The sequence below is a fragment of the Saccopteryx leptura genome, chromosome X (genome assembly GCF_036850995.1).
Source record: "Saccopteryx leptura isolate mSacLep1 chromosome X, mSacLep1_pri_phased_curated, whole genome shotgun sequence".
Lineage (NCBI taxonomy): Eukaryota > Metazoa > Chordata > Mammalia > Chiroptera > Emballonuridae > Saccopteryx > Saccopteryx leptura.
Genome location: NC_089516.1, coordinates 24183900 through 24211243, shown reverse-complemented (window position 1 = coordinate 24211243; position 27344 = coordinate 24183900). Strand labels below are relative to the sequence as shown.

The 27344-nt window shown below is 40.2% G+C and overlaps 1 protein-coding gene across 8 annotated transcripts in view; it reads left to right on the top strand.

The window, feature by feature from the left end:
* DMD (dystrophin) overlaps positions 1-27344 on the top strand; it is a 1890745-nt gene that overhangs the window by 1422040 nt on the left and 441361 nt on the right. For all 8 annotated transcript variants that reach the window (XM_066356826.1, XM_066356825.1, XM_066356822.1 and 5 more), the window contains 2 exons: positions 13677-13849; positions 24041-24197. In XM_066356826.1, the coding sequence (XP_066212923.1) occupies positions 13677-13849; positions 24041-24197 (330 nt within the window). The remainder of the gene's footprint in view (positions 1-13676; positions 13850-24040; positions 24198-27344) is intronic.

Genomic DNA, 27344 nt, shown 5'->3' with positions numbered 1-27344 from the left:
GGTTTGTGCGAAGACCTTTGAAGATGCCCATTGGCGATGATCTTCTAAAAGATGTCTTATGTAGGAAATACCCAATTATGAGCAATAAAGCAGTAGAGCGATACCTGCGATAACATTGCAACACCATATAGGTTTTTATATGGATTTTAGATGTATCAGTAAAAAGAAAACTCAGCCTAACTAAGGGCTTGTTTTATCTTATAACACCAGCATTATAAAGACGTGACATTTTTTTAATCACTTAAGTGCTGAGCCAAATGGATCTCAATATCAGTTCCCCATTGGGTCCATAGCATCTTAACTTTTTAAAAACAGCTGATGCAGTGTTGCTCTATCCATCCTTTCTCGAGATTTTGCGTCCTTTAACACTTATGCCCATATACTTCAGAAATGCCTCAAAGGATATATTTTTGGAGTTTCTTGTGTCTGCATACAGCTTTGGTGTCAATGTTCTTGCTTTGTTGTAATTTATTTGTCACCAAGGTGTGTGTGTGTGTGTGTGTGTGTGTGTGTGTGTGTGTGTGTGTGTGTGTGTCTGAAACAATATGGCATTCTCTGGGTTATGAATGAGATAGCCTCTGTAGGTTTGTTCTTTAGTTGAGTTTGTATGGAAGTTGGAACAGGTACATTCACCTATTAAATGCAACTGGGACAGATGTTTGTCTTCACATAGTATTTATTTTTTTTACCTTTCTGTACATATAAATACTGAAATATTTTCAGACCTACAGAACCTATCTCATTCATTACCTGGGACTGCCTGTATAATGTTTATCATACTCCTGGGAAAATTAAACTGAAATTACATTTCTATCTTTATAATGTTGTTGTGAATGGCTATCACTTTGCCATACTCTTCCTTCAAAAGGCAGAGCAAGAAAAGGATGAAATGAGATGCCCGTGCAGCTAGGGCTGTAATTTATGAGCACTCCGTCTCACTTCCTCCCGGTTTCTGGAGCTGCCACTTGATTGGTTCGTGGACAGCTGGTGCTGCCTGTCAGCTAAACATCCTGCTTCCTCTCTCACCCTGCTCCCGTTTACCCTGAAAACTGCCCTTCTCAGTAATTATTCGTGGATACTTTTTTGATTACAGCATGCTTGTACACAGGAAGGTACAGTGGACTCTTATCCTTATAGGGTCAAATATACTGCCCACAAAAATGAGGGGATATTTCAAAATGAATATGAAGCGATAAGAAAAAGAAGCATTTGGTTTTTTTTATTAAACAAGAACATCAGAAAGCAAACAACAAGTCAAAGAAAGTTGTTTGATTATGCAAATAAGCCGCAAAACCACCTTTTATTTCATTGGTGAAAATACACTAAACAAAAGGCTGAAAATACTGGAGTATCTGCATGTTCCCTGATCCCTTAATTTTTGTGAGCAGGTATAATCACCAGGCTGCACTCAAAGCTCTCAGTGGCTACTCTGTATCTTTTGAACCTCATTGTAGACACTTCTCAGAACTACTTCCTAGCTTCTACCTACAGCTCTGCTTCCTGTCACTATGCATTCACTATTCATTTTTCTTCAAAAGTGTCTTTCTATGTCTTCTCTGCTAGCAACTTCGGAGTCATGGAGGATGGTGAGAAGGGGACCAGAGGGACACCGTGTAATGAAGGCCCTCAAAAGATCAGGCAATGCGTTAGGTACTTAGATGCTCGATCCATATCACCTCATCTAGTCTTGGCCAAAATCTTATAAGGGAGATATTATTGGCCCTATTTATGGATGACAATAAAAAAAAGGCTTTGAAATATTTTATAATTTGTCCCAAATCACAAAGCTGGTAAGTGGGGGAAGTTAGAATTTAAACAGATCTTACGACACAAGGGCTGAGCTCTTTCCACTGTGCCACACTTTAACCCAGTCTATGTTAATTACTTCTTCCCTCTCCAGAGCTTAAGACTTACTCATGCCCGTAGGGACCCTTTAGCCACGTGGACCTTTGTAACTTTCAACTGCTTCAAATCAGATTTGCCACCTTGTGTATAAGCTCTAAACCAGGGATAGTCAACCTTTTTATACCTACCACTCACTTTTGTATCTCTGTTAGTAGTAAAATTTTCTAACTGCCCACGGGTTCCACAGTAATGGTGATTTATAAAGTAGGGAAGTAGCTTTACTTTATAAAATTTATAAAGCAGAGTTACAGCAAGTTAAAGCATATAATAATAATTACTTACCAAGTACTTTATGTCAGATTTTCACCAAGTTTGGCAGAATAAATCTTTAAAAAACAACTTACTATAGTTAAATCTATCTTTTTATTTATACTCTGGTTGCTCCGCTACCGCCCACCATGAAAGCTGGAACAGCCACTAGTGGGTGGTAGGGACCAGGTTGACTACCACTGCTCTAAACATAAAACAAATCTTTAAAAATCATCCCCAGCCTGACCAGGCAGTGGCGCAGTGGATAGAGCATCGGACTGGCATGCAGAGGACCCAGGTTTGAAATCCCGAGGTTTTTGGCTTGAGTACAGGCTCATCTGGTTTGAGCACAGGCTCACCAGCTTGAGCATGGGCTCACCAGCTTGAGCATGGGTTGCTGGCTTGAGCATGGGATCATAGACATGACCCCATGGTTGCTGGCTTGAGCCCAAGGTTGCTGGCTTGAGCAAGGGGTCATTTTCTCTGCTGTAGCCCCCGCCCCCAGTCAAGGCACATGTGGAAAAGCAATCAGTGAACAACTAAGGTGCCATAATGAAGAATTGATGCTTCTTATCTCTCTTTCTGTCTGTCCCTATCTGTCCTTCTCTCTAACTCGCTCTCTGTCTCTGTCAAAAAAATAATCATCCCAAATCCTCCCTTCATCCCTTATCCCTCTTTACATGTTGCCACATTTGTCATCTAAGCTTCATAGCCTAAACTTCAGTAGCGCTGCTTATTCTGTTAACCTCCTGAAGTCTTATTTCTGCCTCTCCTTCGGCCTCTCCTCTGAAACTGTTCCGATCAAGGTGAACAGTGACCTCCCTTGTTCTCGAATCTAATAGACAATGTTCTGCTAATGCAACGAGCCCCTCAGCAGTGTTCAACCTGGCTGGCTACTCCCTCCTTTTTGAAACCCTCTCTCCTCTCTTGACCACCATGGCACCGTCATTTCTTAGTTTTCCTGCTTCCACCTCAGCAGCCTATCCTTTGCTGCCCTGTTCAGTGTGTTCTCTACCACTGCCTACCCTCTGAATGTTGGAATGTTGGTGGCCCTCGGGACTTGGTCCCAGGGCCTGTTTACTTCTCCCTCTATTCTTTCTCCCTAAGTATGCTTACCCATTCCCTTGGTCTTAGTATCAGGAAAATGAATGATCCCAAATTCATAAAGCCATCCCAGAACGCCCCTTTGAGTCTCTCATATGAATTTGGAATCTTCATCTGAATGCCTCACAGTCAACTGAAAACATAACATATTGAAAATAGAATACAAAACTGACTTTCCCCTACTCTGTGCCACCTCAGTAAATAACACTACCATCCTTCTGTTTCTGAATTAAAATTTTGGAGTGATCTTTGAGACATCCTTCTCCTTTCCTCTCATCATCTCGTCCATTAGCCTGTGTGAGAAATCTAACACACAAATTATTCGTTTCAGATGCTCATCAGTCTATTTCCTCCTTCTACATTTGCCCTAGCCGTATTATCTCGTACCTGGATTAGAAGGCCTGGCCTATAACTGAACTTCCTGTTTCTTCTCCCTCCTTCTTTAATCTCCACATAGCAGTATCGTGATTTAGTAAAGCCCAAATCAGATCATGTCACTATCCTGCTTAAAAAGTTTCTCTAGCTTCCCACTGCACTTGAAATAAAATTCAAATTCCTTACCATAAGACTTAAAAGCCCCATATTATCTGAAGCTTCTCTTACCTCATCTCTGGCCATATTTCTTTCTTAGGAACTTTCAGCCAGGATCTTTCCTGATGCAAGGGCTCCTCCCCTTTTTACTTAGAATTCTGTGCCCTTCGGTTTTCCTGTAATTGGTATTTTCTCAGCCTTCAAGTTGCAGCTGATACTGAGCTTTCTCACATGTACACCATTATTCTCACCAGAACGCCCATTTGTTACCTTAGAGTTTTTTCTTATTTTATTGAACACATTTGTTTATCTGTTTACCATATTTCTTCCCTGTTTATACTATTCTCTCTCTCTCTCTCTCTCTCTGTTTATATTATTATGTTATGAACAGGAAGAGGGCAGAAATTTGTGGGGGTTTTGCACCACTGTAGACCTGGATGATAATATATTAAATATTAGTGGAAAGGAAGGAGGGAAGAAGGGAAGGAAAGGAAAAGGAGGGGGAGAGAGAGAGAGAGAGATAGAGGGTGGAAAGAGAAAGGAAGGAAGGAATTAACTCCTAGAATTACATCTTTCTTATGTTATTTGTGACATCATAGCTCATAATGAAATGTTGGATATACAGTAGGCACTTAATGTATGCTTGTGTGGTGAATACATAGGCAGAACATTTTTGCACTGTAACAGAGTAAAAAGGAACTAGGGAAAACAAGATGCAGAAGGGAAAATATACTTGTACTTTTAACCTAGTATATCTGAAATGAGCTCTTCAATTTTCCAAAGTAATTTTAAGACTAGAGTAAACTGGAAGGTCAGGAAAGAAGAGAAAGCATCCCGTGTTACCGGGTCGAGATTGCTTAAGGCAGCCTGACAAATGGGATTTTGCTCAGTTTCCTCTGGGATAATCCAGCCTAGGCCAGGCATTTTTAAAGATTAGGGTTTGAAATACAGCTTTGCGCCTGGGAATGTACTGAGGCAGGAGAACATATCCCTTCTCTCCACTGTCCTAGTGCTTAAGTGTGAGAATTTCCTAATGAGATATGAAAGCAAAAACAACAAGCCCTGCAGGATAATAGTCTCCGAGGACCTTAATAACAGCCCATTTTTAAAGCAAAGCCTGTGGACTCCTAAATCCATAGCTGTTCACTGAAAATGCATTGCAGCGCAGTGGACCTGAAAACACACTCCTTATCTACCTAGAGCAACCAGGCTTCAAGCCAAACGGCAGTCCTCAAATTAACTCTTGTTTCTCTTGGGATGGCAACTCTGCTGCTTTTGAGAATATTCCAATGGTCACATAGACTCGGAAGGAAAATAAAACACAAGCACACCCACAGTGACTCTGTACCCAACTGCGTTTCCAGAGTGAGTTAGGAACCGGTAGTGGTTAGATTAGAGTCTCTCTAAGGTCAAGATGGTAGGTCCAATTCTTTTATTTGGGCGCTTCTCCAAAAATTCGTCAGGGAGGAGAATTCTGGTTTGTTTTGCTACTTTTCATTTCCAATCCATAACAGACTGATACTCTTGTCACATACAGTAAAAGTGAATTGCTTTTTTATTTTTTTATTTTTTGTATTTTTCTGAAGCTGGAAACGGGGAGAGACAGTCAGACAGACTCCTGCATGCGCCCAACCGGGATCCACCCGGCACGCCCACCAGGGGCGACACTCTCCCCACCAGGGGGCGACGCTCTGCCCCTCCGGGGCGTCGCTCTGCCGCGACCAGAGCCACTCTAGCACCTGGGGCAGAGGCCAAGGAGCCATCCCCAGCGTCCGGGCCATCTTTGCTCCAATGGAGCCTTGGCTGCAGGAGGGGAAGAGAGAGACAGAGAGGAAGGGGGTGGTGGAGAAGCAAATGGGCGCTTCTCCTATGTGCCCTGGCCGGGAATCAAACCCGGGTCCCCCGCATGCCAGGCCGACGCTCTACCGCTGAGCCAACCAGCCAGGGCCTGAATTGCTTTTTTAAATGTACAAACCCCACATAAAATGCAAGCCCATACTTTGTATTTTTAGATTGCTATAAACGTTTCTAAAGATTGACTCTTAATTTCTGTTCTCATAGTGGAGTGTGTGTGTGTGTTTGTGTGTGTGTATGTGTGTGTGTGTGTCAAGTTTTTAGAGTCCATGGTTAACAAGTCATTCTGGATAACCAAGCCAAGAGAGTTTTACATCTGTATGTTTTTGTTTGGTTTAACTTCTTTACAGCTCAGGATCTTTTTAGAACAACTGTTGAATAAATGTATAACTGTTCATAAAAATTAGGGGATATTTCAAAATGAACATGAAGCAATAAAATCTCCCCTAATTTTTGTGAGCAGTATATTTAAAGAGTTTTACATTTTCTGCTTTCTTCACAGGGTTTACTGAACATAAATCTGCTTTTTCTGGTTAATTCGGGATCATCATCATTAACATTAATTATTTTGCTTGGCTTCAAAGCTAGACGATGCCTTCAAGGGCTACTAATATATGTAGGGATGTCCCTTCCACACTGTGACCTTGGTCAACTGTGTGCGCCAGGGGCCCCTTTTACACCTTTCTGGTTCTCTGTCAGGTGGCACTTCTTGCTACTCGAGAGAGAGCTTGTTTGGCCCTCAGGGATAACTTCTCTCCTATTTTGGATCTTCTTGTTTCTGACCTTTTAAGTTCTTGGAAATCAGATCATCTCTCTTTTTATTTTTTCTTATCAAGCTTTTTTGAATTAGGTAAAAATGATCAGTGAAGAGAAACTAATGGCCTTACCATTATTCACATAGTAATGCTTTCAGAAAAGATTAGAGATAGTGTGTTTATAATGGTTTTTAGAGAAATGGTTACTTATTTTTATCTTTTTTTTTTCTCTTTTAGAGAAGGGGTGCGGGAGAGATGAGAAACATCAGCTGGTGGTCGCAGCACCTTAGTTGTTCATTGATTTCTTTCTCATATGTGCCTTGATCGGGGGGCTCCAGACAAGCCAGTGACCCCTTACTCAAGCCAGCGACCTTGGGCTCAAGCCAGCAAACATGGGATCATGTCTATGATCCCATGCTCAAGCCAGTGACCCTGTGCTCAAGCTGGTGAGCCCGTGATCAGGCCAGTGGTCTGGTGGTTTCAAACCTGGGAACTCAGCATCCCAAGCTGACACTCTATTCCAGGGGTCCCCAAACTTTTTACACAGGGGGCCAGTTCACTGTCCTTCAGACCGTTGGAGGGCCAGACTATAAAAAAAAACTATGAACAAATCCCTATGCACACTGCATATATCTTATTTTAAAGTAAAAAAACAAAAACGGGAACAAATACAATATTTAAAATAAAGAACAAGTAAATTTAAATCAACAAACTGACCAGTATTTCAATGGGAACTATGCTCCTCTCACTGACCACCAATGAAAGAGGTGCCCCTTCTGGAAGTGCAGCGGGGGCCGGATAAATGGCCTCAGGGGGCCATAGTTTGGGGACCCCTGCTCTGTTCACTATGCCACCACCAGTCAGGCTTATTTTTATTATTTATACATCATTTTGTTTGTTGGTTACCTCTCAGCTATTTTCAAGATAGGGAGGCTATTATTTGCTGAATTCTTTTTTAGAGACACCAAATTCTATATGTGCACGCTATTATCTATGATGTTTTGGAAGAGTGTATCATAACCATTTGTTTAAATAGGAGTATAGCACTAATTCCTGGCATCTCCCTTCTTTATTTTTCTTCTAATAAAAGTTTTGTAACTTTTCATGTTCTTCCCCGGTTGCCCTGTTATTTATGAACACCATGGATCATTCTACTTGTCAAATAAGATAGTACAGACTTAATATTTAATAATCTCATATTTGTCCTTCACTTTTCTTTCTAAACGTTTATTCTCAGTGGCTTTCTAAAAAAAGATCTTTATCCAACTTAATTTAAGGACCAGGACTATAGTCTACCTATTTCTCCCGAATGCTCATCAATCACTTTAATCAGGTTGTGTAATTCATTGTCACTGCTCATAAACCAAACTTGTCCCCACCTTCCAGCCATTTCCATGCTATGCTTCCCACTGGGAATGCCCTCTTCCCTTCAGTGCTCTCGATCCAACCCATCTTTCTAGGCTCAGAGCAAGTCCCTTGACTTTATGAAGTCTATTTCTATCCCTTTATTTCCACATCGATTCTCTTATGATAAAAAGCCTTACATTAGCTATTACTTATTAAAGGCCTCTTGTGTTCTGGATGCTGTTCAAAGTATTATACAAGAATTATTCCATGTAATATTCAAAACAACTCAGCAGGTGGGTATTATTATTTAATATTCAGTGAAGCCAAAGAGATTAAAGAGTTCTGAAACTTATGCAGCTAAAAGAGAAAGAGAAGGGTGAGGGAGACTCAAACCATGTCTATTTAACTGCACTTTCCCATTAGTTTGCAATGAGAAGGGGCCCTTATGACAGAAGTAGGGAAGGAGGCAGTTTGAGATGTGTAAAAGCTCTGCAGGAGGCTGGGTAGCCTCTACTCCTAAAACTGCCCCACTATGGACCTATTACTTGGTTCATGTCTGAATTTACTTGATATCCATAGCTGAAATTTGCTCCATAATTGTATAGAACTTTAAGCTATATGTTTCTTTTGGGGAGAGGGCTATCTCTTTTTCTATCTACACCCATTTTCTCAATTATTTGATTTCTTGTTGTAACTGGATACATCTCTGTCCACTGCCTCAGGCCTACTTAAGTCGCCATATTAAGAAAACCATGAAATTACTCTTTGAGTAGTGAAAATGTTATTCTGCATGCCTAATCTCAGCTAGATTTGCTGAGATTTAGGCAGGAGTATTATTGAAAAGAAAAGTTAAGGCCTGACCTGTGGTGGCGCAGTGGATAAACCATCGGCCTGGGAACACTGAAGTTGTCGGTTCAAAACCCTGGGCTTGCCTGGTCAAGGCACATATGGGAGTTGATGCTCCCTGCTCCCCCTCTCCTCTCTCTCTCTCTCTCTCTCTCTCTCTCTCTCTCTCTCTCATTTTCTCTCTCTCTTCTCTAAAATGAATAAATAAATAAAAATAATTTTTAAAAAAAGAAAAGTTAATAGGAAAAAAAATAAATTAATAGGAAAAACCTCAGAGGTAATATTGCGTAATGGGTAGGGGCACAGTCTCTGGAACCCAGCAGCCTGGGTTTGATATCTGACCACATAGTTTATTAGATGTGTGATCTTGAGCATTTTTCCTTGACCTCTCTGTAATTTCATTTTTATATATTTAAAATGAAAGTAATAATAATGCCTACCCCAGAGGGTCACTGAGCAGGTTAAATGGACTCATGTATGTATAGTGCTTTGAACAGAATGTGGTATATAGCAAGTGTCATCTATGTCACGGCTATTGTTTCTGTTGTCACATAACAAATACTTTTTTTCCCTATTCATTAGCTCTCTCTAACGAATACAAGCACAAAAAGAGGAGAAAAATTAGATGACATACGTTGAATGTAGTGACTAAGACTTAAATGATCCTTTCTAGCTAAGTCAGAAATGAAAGAGCACTACTGTCCACATAAGAATTGTCCAAACATGTAGAGGATATTTATTTATCTGAGCCTGACCTGTGGTGGCACAGTGGATAAAGCGTAGACCTGGAATGCTGAGGTCGCCGGTTCGAAACCCTGCATTTGTCTGGTCAAGGCACATATGGGAGTTGATGCTTCCTGCTCCTCCCCCCTTACTCTCTCTCATTCTCACTCTCTTTCTCTAAAATGAATAAATTTAAAAAAGTTTATCTTAAACTTAAAAAAATTATCTGAGCCAAACTGACGACGTATGCTGGGGAGCGAGATCCCAGCTGCTCTGGAGAATGACAGTTTGCAGTTTCTCTGATGCGTTTGAGACTAAGGAGGGGACGGAAGGGTGGTGGGGAGAGCAAGGCAGGGATCGAGTTACAGGACAGTCAGGACCCTGTGCTGTCTTGATGGTGGTCCACTTTAGAAAGAGGGGTCTCAAAGTGTGAATGCTAGAAGGAGAGGGCTGAAAAGAGAGACATTTCAAAGTTGTGTTAATCTAGATGCTCAGAAACAATGGGACAGGGCTTGCTTAAGGCAAAGATACACCTTTTACTAAAGAAGTTATGGGTCTGGGGCATGACCATCCACCATGATCTGCACAGTTAAGAATCTGTGATCAGTTTTCCCTGTGAGGTTACCTTCCATAGGATCCCTTTTTTCATCCACACTATTTAAAAATACCTGTAAAAATTACTTTTGTCCAGAGTTCATAATAATAATGAGTTATCTTACCTGACCTGTGGTGGCGCAGTGGATAAAGCATTGACCTGGAACTCTGAGGTCAGGGGTTCATAACCCCAGGCTTGCCCGGTCAAGACACACACGAGAAGCAACGACTATGAACTGATGCTTTCCGATCTTCCACACCTCCCTGACTTTCTCTCTCTCCTCTCTCTAAAATCAGTAAATTTTTTTTTTTTTGACAGAGAGAGAGTCAGAGAAAGGGACAGATAGGGACATACAGACAGGAAGGGAGAGAGATGAGAATCATCAATTCTTCACTGCGGCACCTTAGTTGTTCATTGAGTGCTTTCTCATACGTGCCTTGACCGGGGGGCTACGGCAGAGTGTGGGACCCCTTGACCTGGGGGGGGGGCTACGGCAGAGTGTGTGACCCCTTGCTCAAGGCAGCGACCTTGGGCTCAAGCCAGCGACCTTGGGCTTTAAGCCAGCGACCATGGGGCCATGTCTGTGACCCCACGCTCAAACCAGTGACCCCGCGCTCAAGCTGGTGAGCCAGTGCTCAAGCCAGATGAACCCGCACTCAAGCCTGCTACCTCGGGTTTTCGAACTTGGGTCCTCAGCGTCCCAGTCCAATGCTCTACCCAGTGTGCCACCACCTGGTCAGGCTCAATAAGTAAATCTTAAAAAAATAAAGTTACCTTGCTGCCAATGCTAAGGTTTTACTTCTGCCACTTCTCTTTTTTATTATTATTGTTATTTTAAGCGATATAACCCCAGTAAATCTAGCCACTTCTCAATTGTCAAGCAGACTGTCTATGAGATTTGGCAGAAAATTCTCATCCATAGTTGATGATAGGAATAAGTTAAATTAAAGGTCCACACTAGATTTTAGGAACAGAAAGACAGAACTGTCTCTCGCATTCCCTTTATATTTTTCACACTGCTAAGTCTAGACCAGGGGTCTCAAACTTGCGGCCCGCCAAACAATTTTGTGCGGTCCACAGACTAATCCACGAAGTTCAAAATATTTTGGATAAAATTAAGTAAGCCTAGGGGCCTACTTGTATTTTTCATTTCTCTAGCATCCTAGCTAGATATTAGCTTAGTTAACAGCAGTTGTGATGCGAACTACAGTTTCTGGTCGTTTTGTGACACTGAGTAAACTGCATGTATGATTGTGCTTGTTGTACTGATTTTTTTTTGTTTTCAACTGCAGTGAGAAAAGTGTTGCGTAACAGTTGCCTTTTGTAGACCTAGTGCGGCCCGCCAAACGGCTGTGATCTTGCTCTGCGGCCCACATGCTGAGTTGAGTTTGAGACCCCTGGTCTAGACCAATAATCGGTTCTCAAATAATACTAGTCTATCAATTTTATATTCATTTGTCTCTGAGGATACAACAAAGGTATGTATATGCTGTGTAATGTAAACGGCAAAGGTGAAAGTTGAGGAATTCATGAGTCAACATCCTATTTATGCTTCAGAAGACCTTGCACGTATTCAACAAAGCACCGCTGCCTTCGGGATGGACATAACCTTAAGCAGATATCGGTGGATCCTGGGTCTCTGCTATAAGTGCGGGATATGAAAATTCAAAGGTCCCATCAGTTATATGAATGTGAACATAAAGAGCTGATTGTGTTAGTCAAAGTATCTTATTTCCTTGAACAACTAAAGGTTTGGTTTTCATTTTCCAAGTGTGTCCTCGGAGGTAGTTTGAAGTTGTGTACAAATCAAATACATACAAGAAGGAAAGCGAAAGAAAAAGGGAAGTGTTGGAATTATATGGATAACTTGCGTCTGTTTGCCTTTTATTCATGAATTATTTAGATAAGTTGACTTCACTTTTTGGCTGAAGACGCAGCCAATTCAGTGGGCATGTTCCCCCTGGAGGTGCACAAACTAAAAACGGATGCACAGTTGATTAAACTCCATCTCCGCAAGAAGCGCAGTAGTAGTTTCCCACCGCATTGGCAAGTTACAAAGTCAGACTATTTCCTTCCGGAACATAGTTCTTGATGGAATAGAGAGAGATGCTAGTCGATCTGTCTTAGTATTTCCCTCTTTCAATTTCAGATTCGTGTCTATTCCTATCCCCCTTCTATCATCTGCCAGTCAAAGAGAAGGGGACAGAATTCTCTTCAGAGCCCATCACGGTTACTTTGGCTGCCAAAACTAGTGACAGGAGACACTCATTGTCCATCTACCTTACTTTGGCAGAGTTCAAAATTCTGCGTCTAAAAGGCCATGACTGAAAACACAAGCCAACTCTTCAGATTTTCTAGCATGTCATCGCTGCCACGTCTAACCCCGCCCCCTCCCCCCCCACACACACACACTTTTGAAGAGTAATTTAATTCAATTTTAGAAAGAGAGGGAGAAAACACTTTTCTAGTCACACAGGTCAATCCAATTGTTCGGCGCTTCAGAGTGAATTTTTCAACTTGTTGAACAGAAGCATACAAATGTCTAAAAGCAAGCTAGATAATGTACAAAGCCTCCATTCACTGAGTAGGCAGAAAGGAATGCTGGAACCCGGCAGCTCTCGAAGGAATGTTCTTTTGGCTTTGACTGTTCTGTTGGGAACAAGGAGGGAAACACATATAGAAAATGAATTTATAATGTCTCTGGCTTATAATGGCGAAATGATAAGAAAAGTTGGCTGTTCAATATAAACTGTCAGCTGCATATTCCAGGCCTCCTCGCTTTGAGGTCCCTCCCACATCCCCAGGCCTGGCTACCGTTTAGTGCGGAGGACAAAGTGGCTGTTTATTATTATTGACTGCTGAGGCCCGTGCTCCGAAACTCATTCTGTCAACAGAATGTAAGCAAAGTTGGCATTTTAAAGCAGGGCTCTTTCAGTCGCGGGGTTTCCTCAGGATTGCTATGCAACAGGACCAGTGCTGTAGTCCCCGGTTCAAGCTGAAAATGTTACACAGGAAGACATACCATGTAAAGGTCAGATGCTTCTACTCTGATAATTTTCTTGATCTGTGTATAGACAAATCAGGCGAAATGCGTAATGTCTTACCATAACTCTCGTCAGGGTCTGGTGGACTTTCCACCTGTCGGGCCTAAAAATGTGACGGTATTTCAAAGGGGAACTCTGACTAGTAAATGTATGATGCCATAATACCACGGTGAACTTAGTGTGTACTGTTAAGAAGATGCCCTCCTATGAGGGAATCCTGGTAACATGCCGGTGCTGTAGACTGAGTACAGCTTTGTTCGTTAGTCTCACCATTCTTCTATAGCTAAAGTCTACAGTACAGGTTACTCCGTGCATGGGAAATAGCGCTGGACCCGTGGTGTAATGTGACGATTGGCAACAACGTGTACTTCATCATCGGATTTTATTTCATATCACTTCCAAACAGAGTAGGTTCTGTCCACAGACTAGAAAATATAACTTAGGAAATGTATAAACTTATAGCCATGTTCTGTTTCAATTCATAATGTCAAGGAATGAATTTATTATATCTAATAAGATGCCCATTTTCAGTCTACATAATAATGTGAAGAGATAACACACCAAGACAAGTAAGTTGGAAGTGCATCTTTGTGTTAGCTGGCCCAATTAAAATATTTTTTGAATTAGTAGTTGATTTTTCACGGTTCTCCAGATTCACATTTGTAGCTGGTCGCTTCTGTTTTTCTCATTCTGTGTGTGTGTCTTCTCCCTGCTGTCCTACAGGATCTCCAAGGAGAAATCGAAGCTCACACCGATATCTATCACAACCTGGATGAAAATGGTCAAAAAATCCTGCGATCCCTGGAAGGTTCTGATGATGCAGTCCTGTTACAGAGACGGTTGGATAACATGAACTTCAAGTGGAGCGAGCTGCGGAAAAAGTCTCTCAACATTAGGTAAGGAAAGATCAGGGGCAAATAAAAGCCAGATGTAAATTAAAATGGCAACAGTTCCCTCATTTTACAAGTAGTTAATATCTCATATGTGTATGTAAATCACCCAATTTCAGAATGATTCATTTTATTTTGAATAAATGAATCACTCATTTGCTTGGGATGGATATGATACTTGAGGGTTCAGATTAGATTAAAGTGGTGATGTTTGATAACCATGGGAGAGATGCATATTAAGACATTAGAATGAATTTAAATGATGAATACAGCTCTCCTGATTTCACAGTTCTTTCTTGGTTTATCACAGAGTTATGCAAAAAGTGATCAAATTACAGGTATGTTTACATGGAATTCTTTCTTTGGCATTATTCTAAATGCATGACAAAGGACAACTCTTCTGATTTTTCAGTTACAGTTTACATTTAATATTATAATCTATTAGTTTCCATTTACACAGCACAATAGTTAGAAAATCATCCAACACCATTTATTAAAAACACAATTCTTTCCCACTGCACTACAATGCCCACTGAATATCCCACACACTATCTTTCCTCCCTCTGCCTCCCTGAAGTTAGTCAGGGCCAGGTGATTAGCCCTGTTAAACAGGTTATAAGCAGAAGTGTCACTTCTGGGCCACAGCTTTAAAGAGGAAATCTAAATGTTCCATGCACGCTCTTCAGCGAACAGAGGACATTCTTTAAAGGCCATAAAACGTAATGATTAACAGTTTAGGGGAGACCTCCCCACAGCTCCCAGAGCTAAGGAGAGAGTCTAAGCAACTTCCTGACCTTGGCTTCCTTTCACATTTCGCTACTTTAGACTAAGCCTTTAGCTGTTCCATCTGCACCTGTTCTGTACTTGCCCCTTCCTCTTTATTGGGTTCCCATTAAGTAGCTAATGGCTGCATCTCAGTGCTGTTGTATAAAAGAGGCAGAGCGGAGCTCTTGCTCTCTCTACCCGTTTCATAGTAGTTCAGTGTTGGGGGCAAAGAACAGAGACAGTACGTGCAGGGAGCGGATGTCAGGCTTCCTGCTTGCTAATTGGTTGTTTTTCCTAATTCAGATCTTTTTATGAAAATACGTTTTGCTTTCATCTGTGTCCAGAGGAGGGGCGGTAGTGGCCGCAGGTAGAGAGGACAGATGGACTTCGTAGTAGTTATGAGGCAATGCACAAAGCAGTAAGAGTAGTTACTGCCTCTAAGCAGTGAGATTACAAAAGGGAGATTTTTTTTTTTCTTCTTGATAGTTCTAAACTGTCCAAACTTTTGACGTATGGCATATTTACTTCCATGCTGAGAAAAAATATATAGTTGAAATTTATTAATTCGATAGCACTCATAAAAATCTGCACTTCATATGAAATAAGAAGAAGAAGAAGAACATTTCACACAGTGCAATGTCATGGGCCCTTTATGTTTCTTGACCCATTTAATGTTCTCAGCAGCGGTAAAGGGTTGATTCTGTGATTATCTTCTCCTTACATTTGAGGAAAGTGAGGCACAGAGAGGCTGAAGCACTTTCCCAGGGTCACTCAGTAAGTGGCAGATCCAAGATCTGAACTCAGGAAGTCTGGCTCCAGCATCTGACTTCTCCCCGTCATGTTATACTGTAGAGCAGTGGTCCCCAACCCCCGGGCCACGGACCGGTACCGGTCCATGGGCCATTTGGTACCGGTCTGCAGAGAAAGAATAAATAACTTACATTATTTCCGTTTTATTTATATTTAAGTCTGAACAATGTTTTATTTTTTTTAAATGACCAGATTCCCTCTGTTACATCCGTCTAAGACTCACTCTTGACGCTTGTCTCAGTCACGTGATACATTTATCCGTCCCACCCTAAAGGCCGGTCCGTGAAAATATTTTCTGACATTAAACCGGTCCGTGGCCCAAAAAAGGTTGGGGACCACTGCTGTAGAGCATAAACAAAGATGGAAGAGGAAAGACTCACCTGACTTTTACACAGAAGTGCATAAGCGGAGAGGTGGAAGAGAGGAGCAGATTTCCAAGAGTAAAAAAGGAATTGTTTTTATTGATTGATAGGGTCTTCCCCACCCAAGTTTGAACACTCCATTTCATCTCCCTCTTTGGTCCATAAAGTTGTTATCTGTGTGTCAGTGATGAGTTGGGGGCAACAATGGGCAATGGCATTTTCAAAGAAAGAGAGACTCCATTCTCTTTCGACAGTTTCAACTGTAAGAGAACTCAGTATATGTAATGACAAAAGCCACTTTTATAACATCTGTCATTAGAAAGGAATGAAACATGTGAGAGGGAAAAGATACTGACAGATATAGTAGAGAAGAGGAAGTTATTCTTTTTGGGCAGGAGAGGAAAAGAAAGGTGCTATAACTGTTCCGAACATCACTCAGTGTCTTTTCTCTCCTTCATGTGAACTTGATGAAATAAAAGGAGAATTGAAAGCGACAAACAGCATGTCAGCCAAAATATGCGCTCTTCATTCTCAGCATTTTCCCATATGCCAGCCACCGCACTTTAATTCCTACTGCCATTAATCACGCAGAAAACAGTTAGTTACCTTAGCTTATCTAAGGTGCTGCAATTTCTAGGATTTAAATATTCAGATCAATGGTTTGGGCTTTTTTAATACACCTCTCTAATAATAACAGGATGTGTTATAAATGATCACTTATAAAAATCAAAGAAATAATTCTTCACATCAAAGCAGTTCATTTTCTTTCCTGACACTTGGTTGAAATAAGGGCATCAGTCACTCCATGCAGAATGGCAGTGTGCATTTGAGAGAAGCACAGGTGGGATGCTAATTTGGGATGGTTCCGCATAGGCTAGAAAACACTGAGAGAGGAATATACAAAAAAACAGAAATGACACTAGATTGGCATTGCCTGTTTTTCCATCGGCATTATTTTTTAGTGAAAAGTCACCACACTTTAAAAAAACAACAACCTGTGTTTGCCCAAGCTGTGACACAGATACTAAAACCTTACAGTTAGTTCATTGTTTTATAAGGAATTCTGAAACCACTTTTATATTTGAAAATATAAAAACATTAGTGCTTGGTTTCACAGGTATCCATTTTTAATGAAAAAAAAATTGAGATTGAATCCAAACAATTTTGAACTTTTCTTTTGATTGTCATTGGCTCATAAAAGGTATCCTTGTGCGTCCAGATCCAAGCCTGTTTTATGCCCTTTCCCCTCCATTTCTTTTCCTTCCACCCTATGCCCTTTTTTGTCCTAGGGTTATGTTTCTTATCCAAGTCTTCATCATGTCATCTCATATTGGTAGATTTGTCTCTGTTCCTTTACGTATTGAGACCATCCATTACACATTTGCAAAAATATTCTTCTTTGGACACTGTTTCTATTATCTCTTTGGTCAAGAATTTCAATCTTTATTAAATGAGAGGCAGGGAGGAAGAGAGACAGACTCCCACATGCACCCCGACTGGGATCTACCTGGCAAGCCCCTCTACCAGGCAATGCTCTGCCCATCTGGAGCCATTGCTCAGCAACTGAGCTATTCTAGTGTCTGAGATGAGGCCATGGAGCCATCCTCAGTGCCTGGGACCAACTTGCTCAAACCAATCAAGCCATGGTTGCGGGAGAGGAAAAGAGATGTGGGGCAGGAGTAGAGAAGTAGATGGTAGCTTCTCTTGTGTGCCCTGACCAGAAATTGAGCCCATGACTTCTATATACTGGGCTGATGCTCTACCACTGAGCCAACAAGCCAGGGCCAAGAACTTCAGTCTTGTTGGGACCCATATTTTAGTTGTTCATTCATTTATATGATCATTCAACAAATATTGACTGAGTTTTTACTATGTGCTAGGCACTCTTCTATGCATGGAGGATACAACAGTGAAAAAAACAGACAAAATAAAATCATTGCTCTCATGAAGGTTATATTTACTCCCTAGAATCTAGCGGACCCTTCACTCTCTACCAACTCTGCCTCGTAAGACTCTGCCAACCCTCCCCTTTTCTGTTCTTCCCAAGTCTCCCAGTTCCTTCCTCACCAATCAGCAATCTAATTACTCTCCAACACAAGTTCTCTGAGCCGAGTAACCTCTGCTTTTTTACCCCATTCCTGCTCTCCAACAGTTTTCTCACTCTTCCATACGATAAGTACCTTTGTCCTCACCCTTGGAATGCTATCTCTTCTCTCATTCTCCAAATTTTTACTCAAATAGCATAAGGAATGTTTTCCTCTTTGACAGTCCCTTTACCAGGTCTTCCCTGTACTTTCTCATTTACACTTGATGGCAAATGCCTGTAAGTATTCATGAGTTGTTTCATAGGGCTACACTTGCTGCCTCCAGCTAAACAGATGAATGCAGAAATTCCAAGCTCGAAATGAGTCAGTGAGGTAGAGCAGAAGAAGTTGTGGGCCAGCAGTTGGGCGATCTTGCTTCTCTTCGGGCTCTGTTCCTAACTACCTAGCGGATAATCTTGAGTACCTTGAACACATCACTGAACTGCTTCAGACTTCAATTTTCTCCCTCACTGAAGTAAGGAGGTTTGACCAGAAACACGAGTGGTCTATTCAACTTTCCTTGCCATTCTTCAGGTCCATTACTTTTAATTCTGCAATCACATTTTATGAACCTAAGCTAATTATTGAACTTTTCTACCTTGGGGTTTCTTTTTTATATTTAAATAGAGCTGATAAAGTTCAAAGAGATGGTATAAGGAAAAGTAAATAAGATGCCTTTGAGGAAAAAAGAATACTTTAATTGAAATTGTATACTATATACTATTCTCATAATTTCATTCAAGGACAGTATATGCCATCTGTTCCACATGTATTTTGTCCACATGTATTTTGTCCACATCTATTATGTGGTATAATGAGAAGAGTACTCGGTGATAGTTGAGTGCCATCAAACAGAAGTAAATGTTAACTGATATAAGTGGGAGAAAAATAAAGTGAGAATTTTTTACTTACATGTATACACACACGCATGCGCATATACGTGCACATGTGTACACCAACACACAGACACACACACATAGTTGTTGATGAAATTATCTAACATCAGGATGGTGGTTGCTCAAAGAAAGTGTTTCTCATTCTAAAATAGTCTGTATCCACAAAATTTACATTTTAATTTTGAAAATATTAAATAACTTGAGAAGCGATCAAGTGTATTTTTTATATTAGAAATATGTATGAAGATTTCAATTTAATCTACAAACCAATGGTATTTTCCAGATTATTCTGCATACTATTAACTATGTGAATTGCATATGTTGTCAGCATAATTTCAGCAAAATTTACATTCTGTGAGATTTTTATACTTGGGAGAAAAATTTGTGTTATATACAAATAATAACTTTTATGAAATTTTGAGCAGTCATTTGAGAAGCTAGAACAGCAACATTATATAGTCTACAGCAGCAATAAATCTCCAAATGACTACCTGATATTAGAAGTTAGAATAGTTTTTCTATAATGGAGAAGAAAGAAAAAGAGAAAGCAGGCAGAGCCTTTCAACCTTTGAGAGAAAAATGCAGCTTGGACATTGAATATCTCTCTGACCTTTTTTATTCTCAGAATGTTAATTATGTTTGAAAGTTGGAGTTCATGGCCATTCCTGGAAAAAAAATGTTTACTTTCTTTTTTTAGTTTAATTTTCTCTCTTTATTTAAATCCCTGTAGCTCCTATTGTATTTTTGTGGTTCCTTATTATTTCTGCATCCTTGCCTTTTCTTTCTATATGCTAAAGTGCAATCTTATTACACACGTGTACAAAGAAATACAGGGGCGTATCATTAGTTTTAAAAAGGAAGTCAACGTGAAAAATGAATTCAATATAACACGTTTTGCTTTAAGAATGCATGCCTTCCAGAGTACAGTTTTATTAAGGATTTCAAACCAGGCATCAACTAAATCACACTTGAAATGTCTGTGTCTAGAGAAATAACATCGCTCTAGCAGCCCCTATAATTCTTGGAGTTCTGACGCTGAAGAGTTTCTTAAAGACCAAGCAGCGTATCCCAACACACCTGAAGTTTCTGCATTTACCTAAACCTTAAACATTGTAGAAATTATCCGCTTATTAAAGATCAGCACTAGCCTTGTTAAAAGCTAGTAGGCCCCTAAGCTCTTGTCTTCACTAATAAAGATTAATAGAAAACAGATAGAAGCTAAGTGCCTCTTCAAAGTGCCTCTGTTCCTTTCTGTTGAGTAGGCAGAGCTCAGTGGGCCCGCCAGTTAGCAGGAAGCCTTTTGCTCAGGGATCCAAAACATTTGGTTAAAAAGCACTAAGGTTCAGGATTTCCTCATATTAGAAAAAGTTTGTGATTTCTATTTCCTGAGTCTTAAGATGACAGCTCAAGTTAGGCGCTTCAACGGCTGTCTTTATACCTTTGCTGCTCAGTTTCCACATTTGCAAAACATGAAAGTTAAACAACAATCTCTAAGGTTCCAAAAGAGGAATTAGGTGGTGGGGGGAGTCATTAAAAATAGAGAGAAACATTTACAGGAAGAGACGTTCCAAATACAAACATAAGTTAATTATTTAGAAATATTTGGCATACAATCTTGAAAATAGAAATAGGATAGCTGCTTCCAAGAAATGTGTCTTTTTTTATTTATTGATTTGAGAGAGGAAGGGAGAAGGGTGGGAACACTGACTTGTTGTTTGACTTATTTATGCATTCATTGGTTGTTTCTTGTATGTGCCCTGACCAGAGATCGAACCCACAACCTTGGTGTGTGAGAACAATGTTCTAACTAACTGAGCTTCCTGGCCAGGGCCTAGTAAACACTTCACATGCTTACATGACCAAAGAAAATGTTTTCAGAGCTCATAGTGTTTTGTTAGATTTAGATCTTCAAAATCATGCCACTGATATATACTAACTTTGCCCTCTGGAGACCAACAAGTAAAATGTAGGGCACTTAAGAAATACTTTAAGAAATTCTTTCTCAAAGAATGTTCTTGAAGCTCACCTGCTAGCTGTGAAAGTTCTTGTTGAAAGAACACAAATTCTGAAGGTGGACCCTAGGAATCTGTACTTTAAACTTTGCAAGCCACTCAAATGTTTCTTGTGCACAATAGTTTGAAAAGCATGGCTCTGGATCAGATATCTTTGTAAATGTTGTTTTAAATCAGGTGCCATTATCCGACTATCTCCTCTAACCATTTGTCCTCTGTCCTTTAGAAGCCTTTTCTTAAGTTTTTGTCTTCATATCACATGTTGCCTTTTACTCTGATGCTTTAGTGAGAGGAAGAATGAAACAGTCATTTGACAATGTGGTTAAAGTAATCAAACATTCTGAAACGTTACCTAACTCCATACCTCCCGGATGAGTAAGGTCCACTCACCCAGACACGTGAGAGCTTTTTGTCATATGTGGTCTCAGGTCCTTCTGCTCCTCTGTTAACTCTCAACTGTCCTGTGTCCCTGGCTCCTAATAGCCTCCAGATCCCACACGATGCAGTTTCTCTTAAATCCTTTAAAACTGAATCCCTGGGTCTCAAAGCTACTTTTTTCTATTTTCGGGAACATAAAGCGTTTCACTGACCTGCTCATAATTACTCAGCACCATTTAACCTGGATCCCAGATTGTGGCGCTCACCATAGGCCGCCAGCTCTCTCTCCTCCTCTAGACCCCTCCCACAGGGGCATGTTATTTCCTCTCCCAGATGGAGGAAGGCCAAGCACCAGGCATCTTTTTTTTTTTTTGTATTTTTCTGAAGCTGGAAACAGGGAGAGACAGGAACCAGGCATCTTTCTGTTCTCCATTACCTTCCTCTCTCCTTACTCCCGATGCTTTAATGGGACTTCACTCAACAAGTATGCATTCAATCTGTGTCTCTTCCCCCATTCGCTGCTTTTCCATGTCTAGACCATGCCTTATTCTACCCATCTTTCAAAATGTCCTGCTTGACAGCTTCTTACACCCTCAAGAGGACCAAGCTGCAATTTCCAGACACCCCAGGGAATCTCTGTAACCAGTAGTCATTCCATGCCATTAAACAGCTAAAATCTTGCATAGGGAATTCTCAAGTAGGCTTATCATGGGAAAGTGATAACCAAAAGAGAAGGAGGGAACAGAAACATAAAACAATTGACCTCTACACTCTATGCAATCTGCACTATTATATTTAATTCATGGGATTTGAAGTATTTCATCATTTATTTGGTAGCTAATAAATGCCATTGTTCTTGAACAGTCTCATTTCTCTGGTGGAAATACCTTTGTTTTTTGCTGAATATAATGTTTATACTACTCTCATAATAGGAAAAAATTCTGACAATTTGTACAAGTGTATAGACGAAGGAATAAATCACCTGTGAATCCACCTCTGAGGTTAAACTAAGCCATTTCAGAATTTTTTTATGTGTAGTCAAGCACATGCGGTGAAACACTAACACACACAAACATTTCAGAAAAATAGGTTGTGTCCATTTTTGTAACCTGTTTTTTCATTTAGCAACTGAGAGGGTGATCTTGTCCATATTCATAAATGTTTGCCTAAGTCATCACACTGAACATGGCATAGGAATCATAGATTTGTATGAGTTCGCCACTATGTATTGTAACCAATTCCCTACTATTGAATATTTAAGTTGTTTCTACTTCGTATCAATCGTAAGTGATGCTATAAGTAACATGTTTACATATGTCTTTGCATGCTTTCCCAGTTAGTTTCTTAGTTAGGTATAAGTTCCTCAAATTTGAGTTTGTGGGTCATCGTATTTGCACATTTTAAGGAATTTTATGTATCATCAAATTATACTTCAGGGAGTTTGGAAAAAAAAATTTTTAAGTGAAAGGAGGGGAGATAGTGAGACGGACTCCCGCGTGTGCCCCAACCAGGATCCACCCACCAAACCCTGTTTGGGGCCATTGCTCAAATCAGTCCAGGAGCCTCAGTGCCCGGGGCTGACACTTGGACCAATCGAGCCACTGGCTGTGGGAGGGAAGAGAGAAGTGGGAGAGGGAAGGGAAGAGAAGCAGATGGTCACTTCTCTTGAGTGCCCTGACTGGGAATCAAAACCAGGATGTCCATATGCTGGGCCGATGCTCATTCCACTGAGCAAACAGACCAGGACCAGTTTAGAAAACTGTAATTTCCATACACAGTTGCCATTTGGGGATTCTGTTTGACCAAGACCAGCAGGAGAACTGTATTTGAAATGTCAGACGAAGTTACCAAGTGGCAAAGGGAAATATCCTACCTGGTTGCTTTATATTTCAATCCTTGCAGCACTGGAAACTATATTATATTTATGTTATGGGCAGCGCTAATTTTTATGAATGAATTAATAATTGCTGATAACATCTGAGTAATGCAGCCCAATTCCTGATTTACCTGCGAATAGAGCCTTGCCAACATTCCGTGTTTCTTCATTGTTTTCTGGATTATGATTTATTTTATTAATTTAGCTTCTCATTCTCCAGTGGAGTGTGGATTTTATAGCACAGATCATTCATTTGTGTCTTCTTAAATGGCTTTTGTGGATTAACATGTTCTAAATACAGTTGGTGGGAAAGCACTCGGTCTCTTGCCTAAATTATTCACGTTTGGGGGAGGCTTGCAGACAAATGTCTGATTTTACTTTTCCACGTGAGTTGTTGTCTCAGTACAATTTTACACAAAAGGAAACAAAGTGGAAAATGTTGGACCTTGGTGAAAACAAATCCCAGGTGCACGCAAATAAAGAAAGACAGAGGAAAAGGAGAGGCATATGGGAAGAGGAACAGAAAGGAACAGACGCCAGATGGAAGGAGTCAATGGAAGAGGCTGTCCATGGTGCAGAAATGGAAAAGTCAGAATGTAGGGAGAGACCTTTCCATTTCTCAGAGAAGAAAGAATTCCGGTCCTGACAGGAGTCACATGAAAACTGAGTGGTTTATATTAGTCATTGGGTCCATTTATTTTCCTAGCAAAAACGTGAAGCATCATTGACTGCAATGCTAGGAGAAAGTAATCCATTTCAGTGTATTTTTCATGCCAAAATCTCAGAGTTCTGCAGGTGGAAATAAACATATGTCTAAACACTGCTTTTCCTCAAAATTGCCATTAAAACACCCCCATGTTACGGCTCTCCAAAGCAGGTAGCCAGATTATTATTGAGGACTGCTATGTAGGTCTATGAAACTAACCAACCAAGTTAGTTTACTTAATGGAATTGTTAGGATCGTCAATTATCCTTCTAGATATTCTGATACATTTTGCTCCTGTTGTTTTTCAGATCGCATTTGGAAGCCAGTTCTGACCAGTGGAAGCGTCTGCACCTTTCTCTTCAAGAACTTCTGGTGTGGCTACAGCTGAAAGATGATGAGTTAAGCCGGCAGGCACCTGTTGGAGGTGATTTTCCAACAGTGCAGAAGCAGAATGATGTCCACAGGGTAAGACATTTTTAAGCCTAATTTCTTGCACATAGTAAGCATTCAGCAATTATTTCACAAATAGTTCTGATTAAAATTAAGTTGAGCCCTGGCCGTGTAGCTCGGTTGGTTGGAGCATTGCCCTGATATGCAAAAAGTTGCAGGTTTGATCCCCGATCAGGGCACACACAAGAATCAACCAATGAATGCATAAATAAGTGGAACAACAAATTGATGTTTCTCTCTCTCTTTCTCTCTCAAATCAATAAATAAGATCTTACCTGACCAGGCAGTGGCACAGTGGATAGAGTGTCGGACTGGGATGCGGAGGACCCAGGTTTGAGACCCCGAGGTCACCAGCTTGAGCGTGGGCTCATCTGGTTTGAGCAGAGCTCACCAGCTTGGACCTAAGGTCGCTGGCTTGAGCAAGGGGTTACTCAGTCTGCTGTAGCCCCATGGTCAAGGCACATATGAGAAAGCAATCAATGAACAACTAAGGTGTCGCAACAAAAAACTGATGATTGATGCTTCTCATCTCCCTTCATTCCCGTCTGTTTGTCCCTATCTATCCCTCTCTCTGACTCTCTGTCTCTGTAAAAATAATTAAATAAAATCTTTTAAATACATATTAAATAATGCTTATATGTATAGAAGTAAATACTTTTAAAAAAATTAAATTGAATTAAATAGAAACCTTTTTTACTCCTCTAGTCTAGGGGTCTATTGTAAGTAATCCAAGCCATTCTATTATAAATGTCAAAAGTGTCTACATTAATAATATCCTTTAAGAAATTGTCTTTCTCTTTCTGTTGTTTTTAAAAAAATTATTGTGGAAAATATTAAAAGTGTAGAAAAGCAGACAGAGTCCTATGATAAATATCCATAAGGACTTCAACAATTATCAATTCATAGCCATTCTTACTTCCTCTATATCTCTGCCCTGCACTCCATTGTTCTCAAGCAAATCTCAGGCGTGGATCATTTAATTTATATTTATTTGAGGAAGTATCTCTAAAATTTAAGGATGTGCTATTTAAATGTAACCACAATGCTATTATAATACTTTTTAAATATCAATAATTTCATCAAACAAATATACAGGCAGTATTCAAATTTCTGTTTCTCACCTACAAGTCTTAAATATTTTAATAGCCTTTTTGTTTGAGTTTTTATTTTTTAAATTAAGTGAGAGCAGAGGAGGCAGAGAGATAGACTCCCACATGCATTCTGACTGGGATCCACCTAGCAAGCCCCCTATGGAGCAATGCTCTGCCCATCTGGGGCATTGCTTTGTTGCTTGGCAACTGAGCTATTTTTAGCACCTGAGATAGAGACCACAGACCCATCCTCAGCTCCAGGGCCAACTTCCTCAAGCCAGTCGAGCCATGACTGTAGGAGGAAGAAGAGATGGAGAAACAGATGGTTGCTTCTCCTGTGTGCCCTGACCAGGACTTGTACCCAAGACATCCACACGCCAAGACCAATGCTCTACCACTGAGCCAACCAGCCAGGGTTGAGTATTTTATTTAAATAAGAATTGCAATAAGGTCTATACACTGCAGTTGGTTAATCTGTCTCTTAAATTCCCCTTTTTTTCACTTTTTTATTTTGAAATAATTAGATTCACAGTAAGATACAAAAACAGTACAAAGAGTTCCCCTGAACATTTCACCCAGTTTCCTCTAATGGTTGCATCCTACTTAACTATAGAACAATATTTATTGTCATCTCAACATGTGATGAACATAAAAATGTAGTTACAGCATGACTCAATTCAGAGTAGCCACATTTCAAGCACTCAGTAGCCAGATGTGACTAATGGCTACAGTACTGAAAAGTACAGTTCTACAGGTTTGATCAACTTAGGGTTTGACTGTTTTGCAGGTGGTAGTATATTCTTCCATTGTTAGGAGGAGGTACATACTATCTTGTTTTCTCTCTTTTTTTTTTTTTTTTTTGGTGTGATTTGAGCAACTGTTAATGATCAATGACTAAGAGTTGCTGTGTGATAATTGCCTATTTCTATCAGTTCTTCATACTTTTAGGCAAAAAGAAAAAAGAAAAAGAAAGGTTCACTCATCAGCTGTTTGGGTACCCAGTAAACTGGATTGTCATCACAAATGTTTCTACTTCACCATCTTCAGAATAAATAACAAGTTGTTCACTAGCAGCATTTAGCAGTAATCACTTTTTATTTTTATTTTTATTTTCATTTTCATTATATTTCTGTCTTCTCCGCTAGGCTTTGAGTGGGGAGGACATTGATTTTGTCTTGCTCACCTCCAAGATCTTAATAACTAATAAAATGTCTGGCATACAGTGGATACTGATAAGTGTTTTTGAAATGAGAATAAGAAGTAGATGAACAGAAATGAATAACAAAGCAAGAAAATTACTACCAAACAAGAAAAGCTTGATAAAATGGTACTACTTTCATATGTTCAGCACTCAAAGGAAAGATCTTTATGGGAACACAGTGAAAGGCGGCATATTAAAGAAAGGCCGAGGGTTTATATTATTCCAAAGAAAAGAATATAGAACATTACAAAAAGGGACAGGAAGGTGAGGGAAGGCCCAGGGACTTTTGCAAAAAATTGCTAAGAAAGCTGCCAGTTTCTCTTCTAATCATTCCCCTTCATAGAATTGAAATATTCAATTAGCTTTTGTGGAAGGGTGGAATATAATGGTGATAATTTTTAACTGTTCTAACTTTGAATAAATAGCCAAAGCACCCTGGTGTGTATGTAGAAGAGCATTCACTGAGAAGTATGGACATTTTAAATAGGATGCATTATGTGATACAGTGAAAGCACACAGAATTTCTACCAAAGGAGTAATTTCATTCTAGTTCCAGAAACCAAAGATGAATCATTGGACAAGTGCACTAGGAGCCAGGAGACTGAGATCCTAGTCAGATTCCCCCATAAGTTAGTTTCTGACTGTTCCTTTTCATTTTATTTTTTCATCTGCAAGATGAGAAAATTGGTGCAGATCATTTCCGCAGTCCCGTCTAGGCAGCATTTTGTTATAAATACTTCCTCACTATCCCTGGTTATTGGCTTTGGTTGCTTGCCAACAATGGCTTCTTAATGCCCTTAGGAAAAGACTAAAATCCTCAGCAAGGACCCCAAAGCCCCATCTGGCTAGACTAGCCCCAACCTTCTCTTA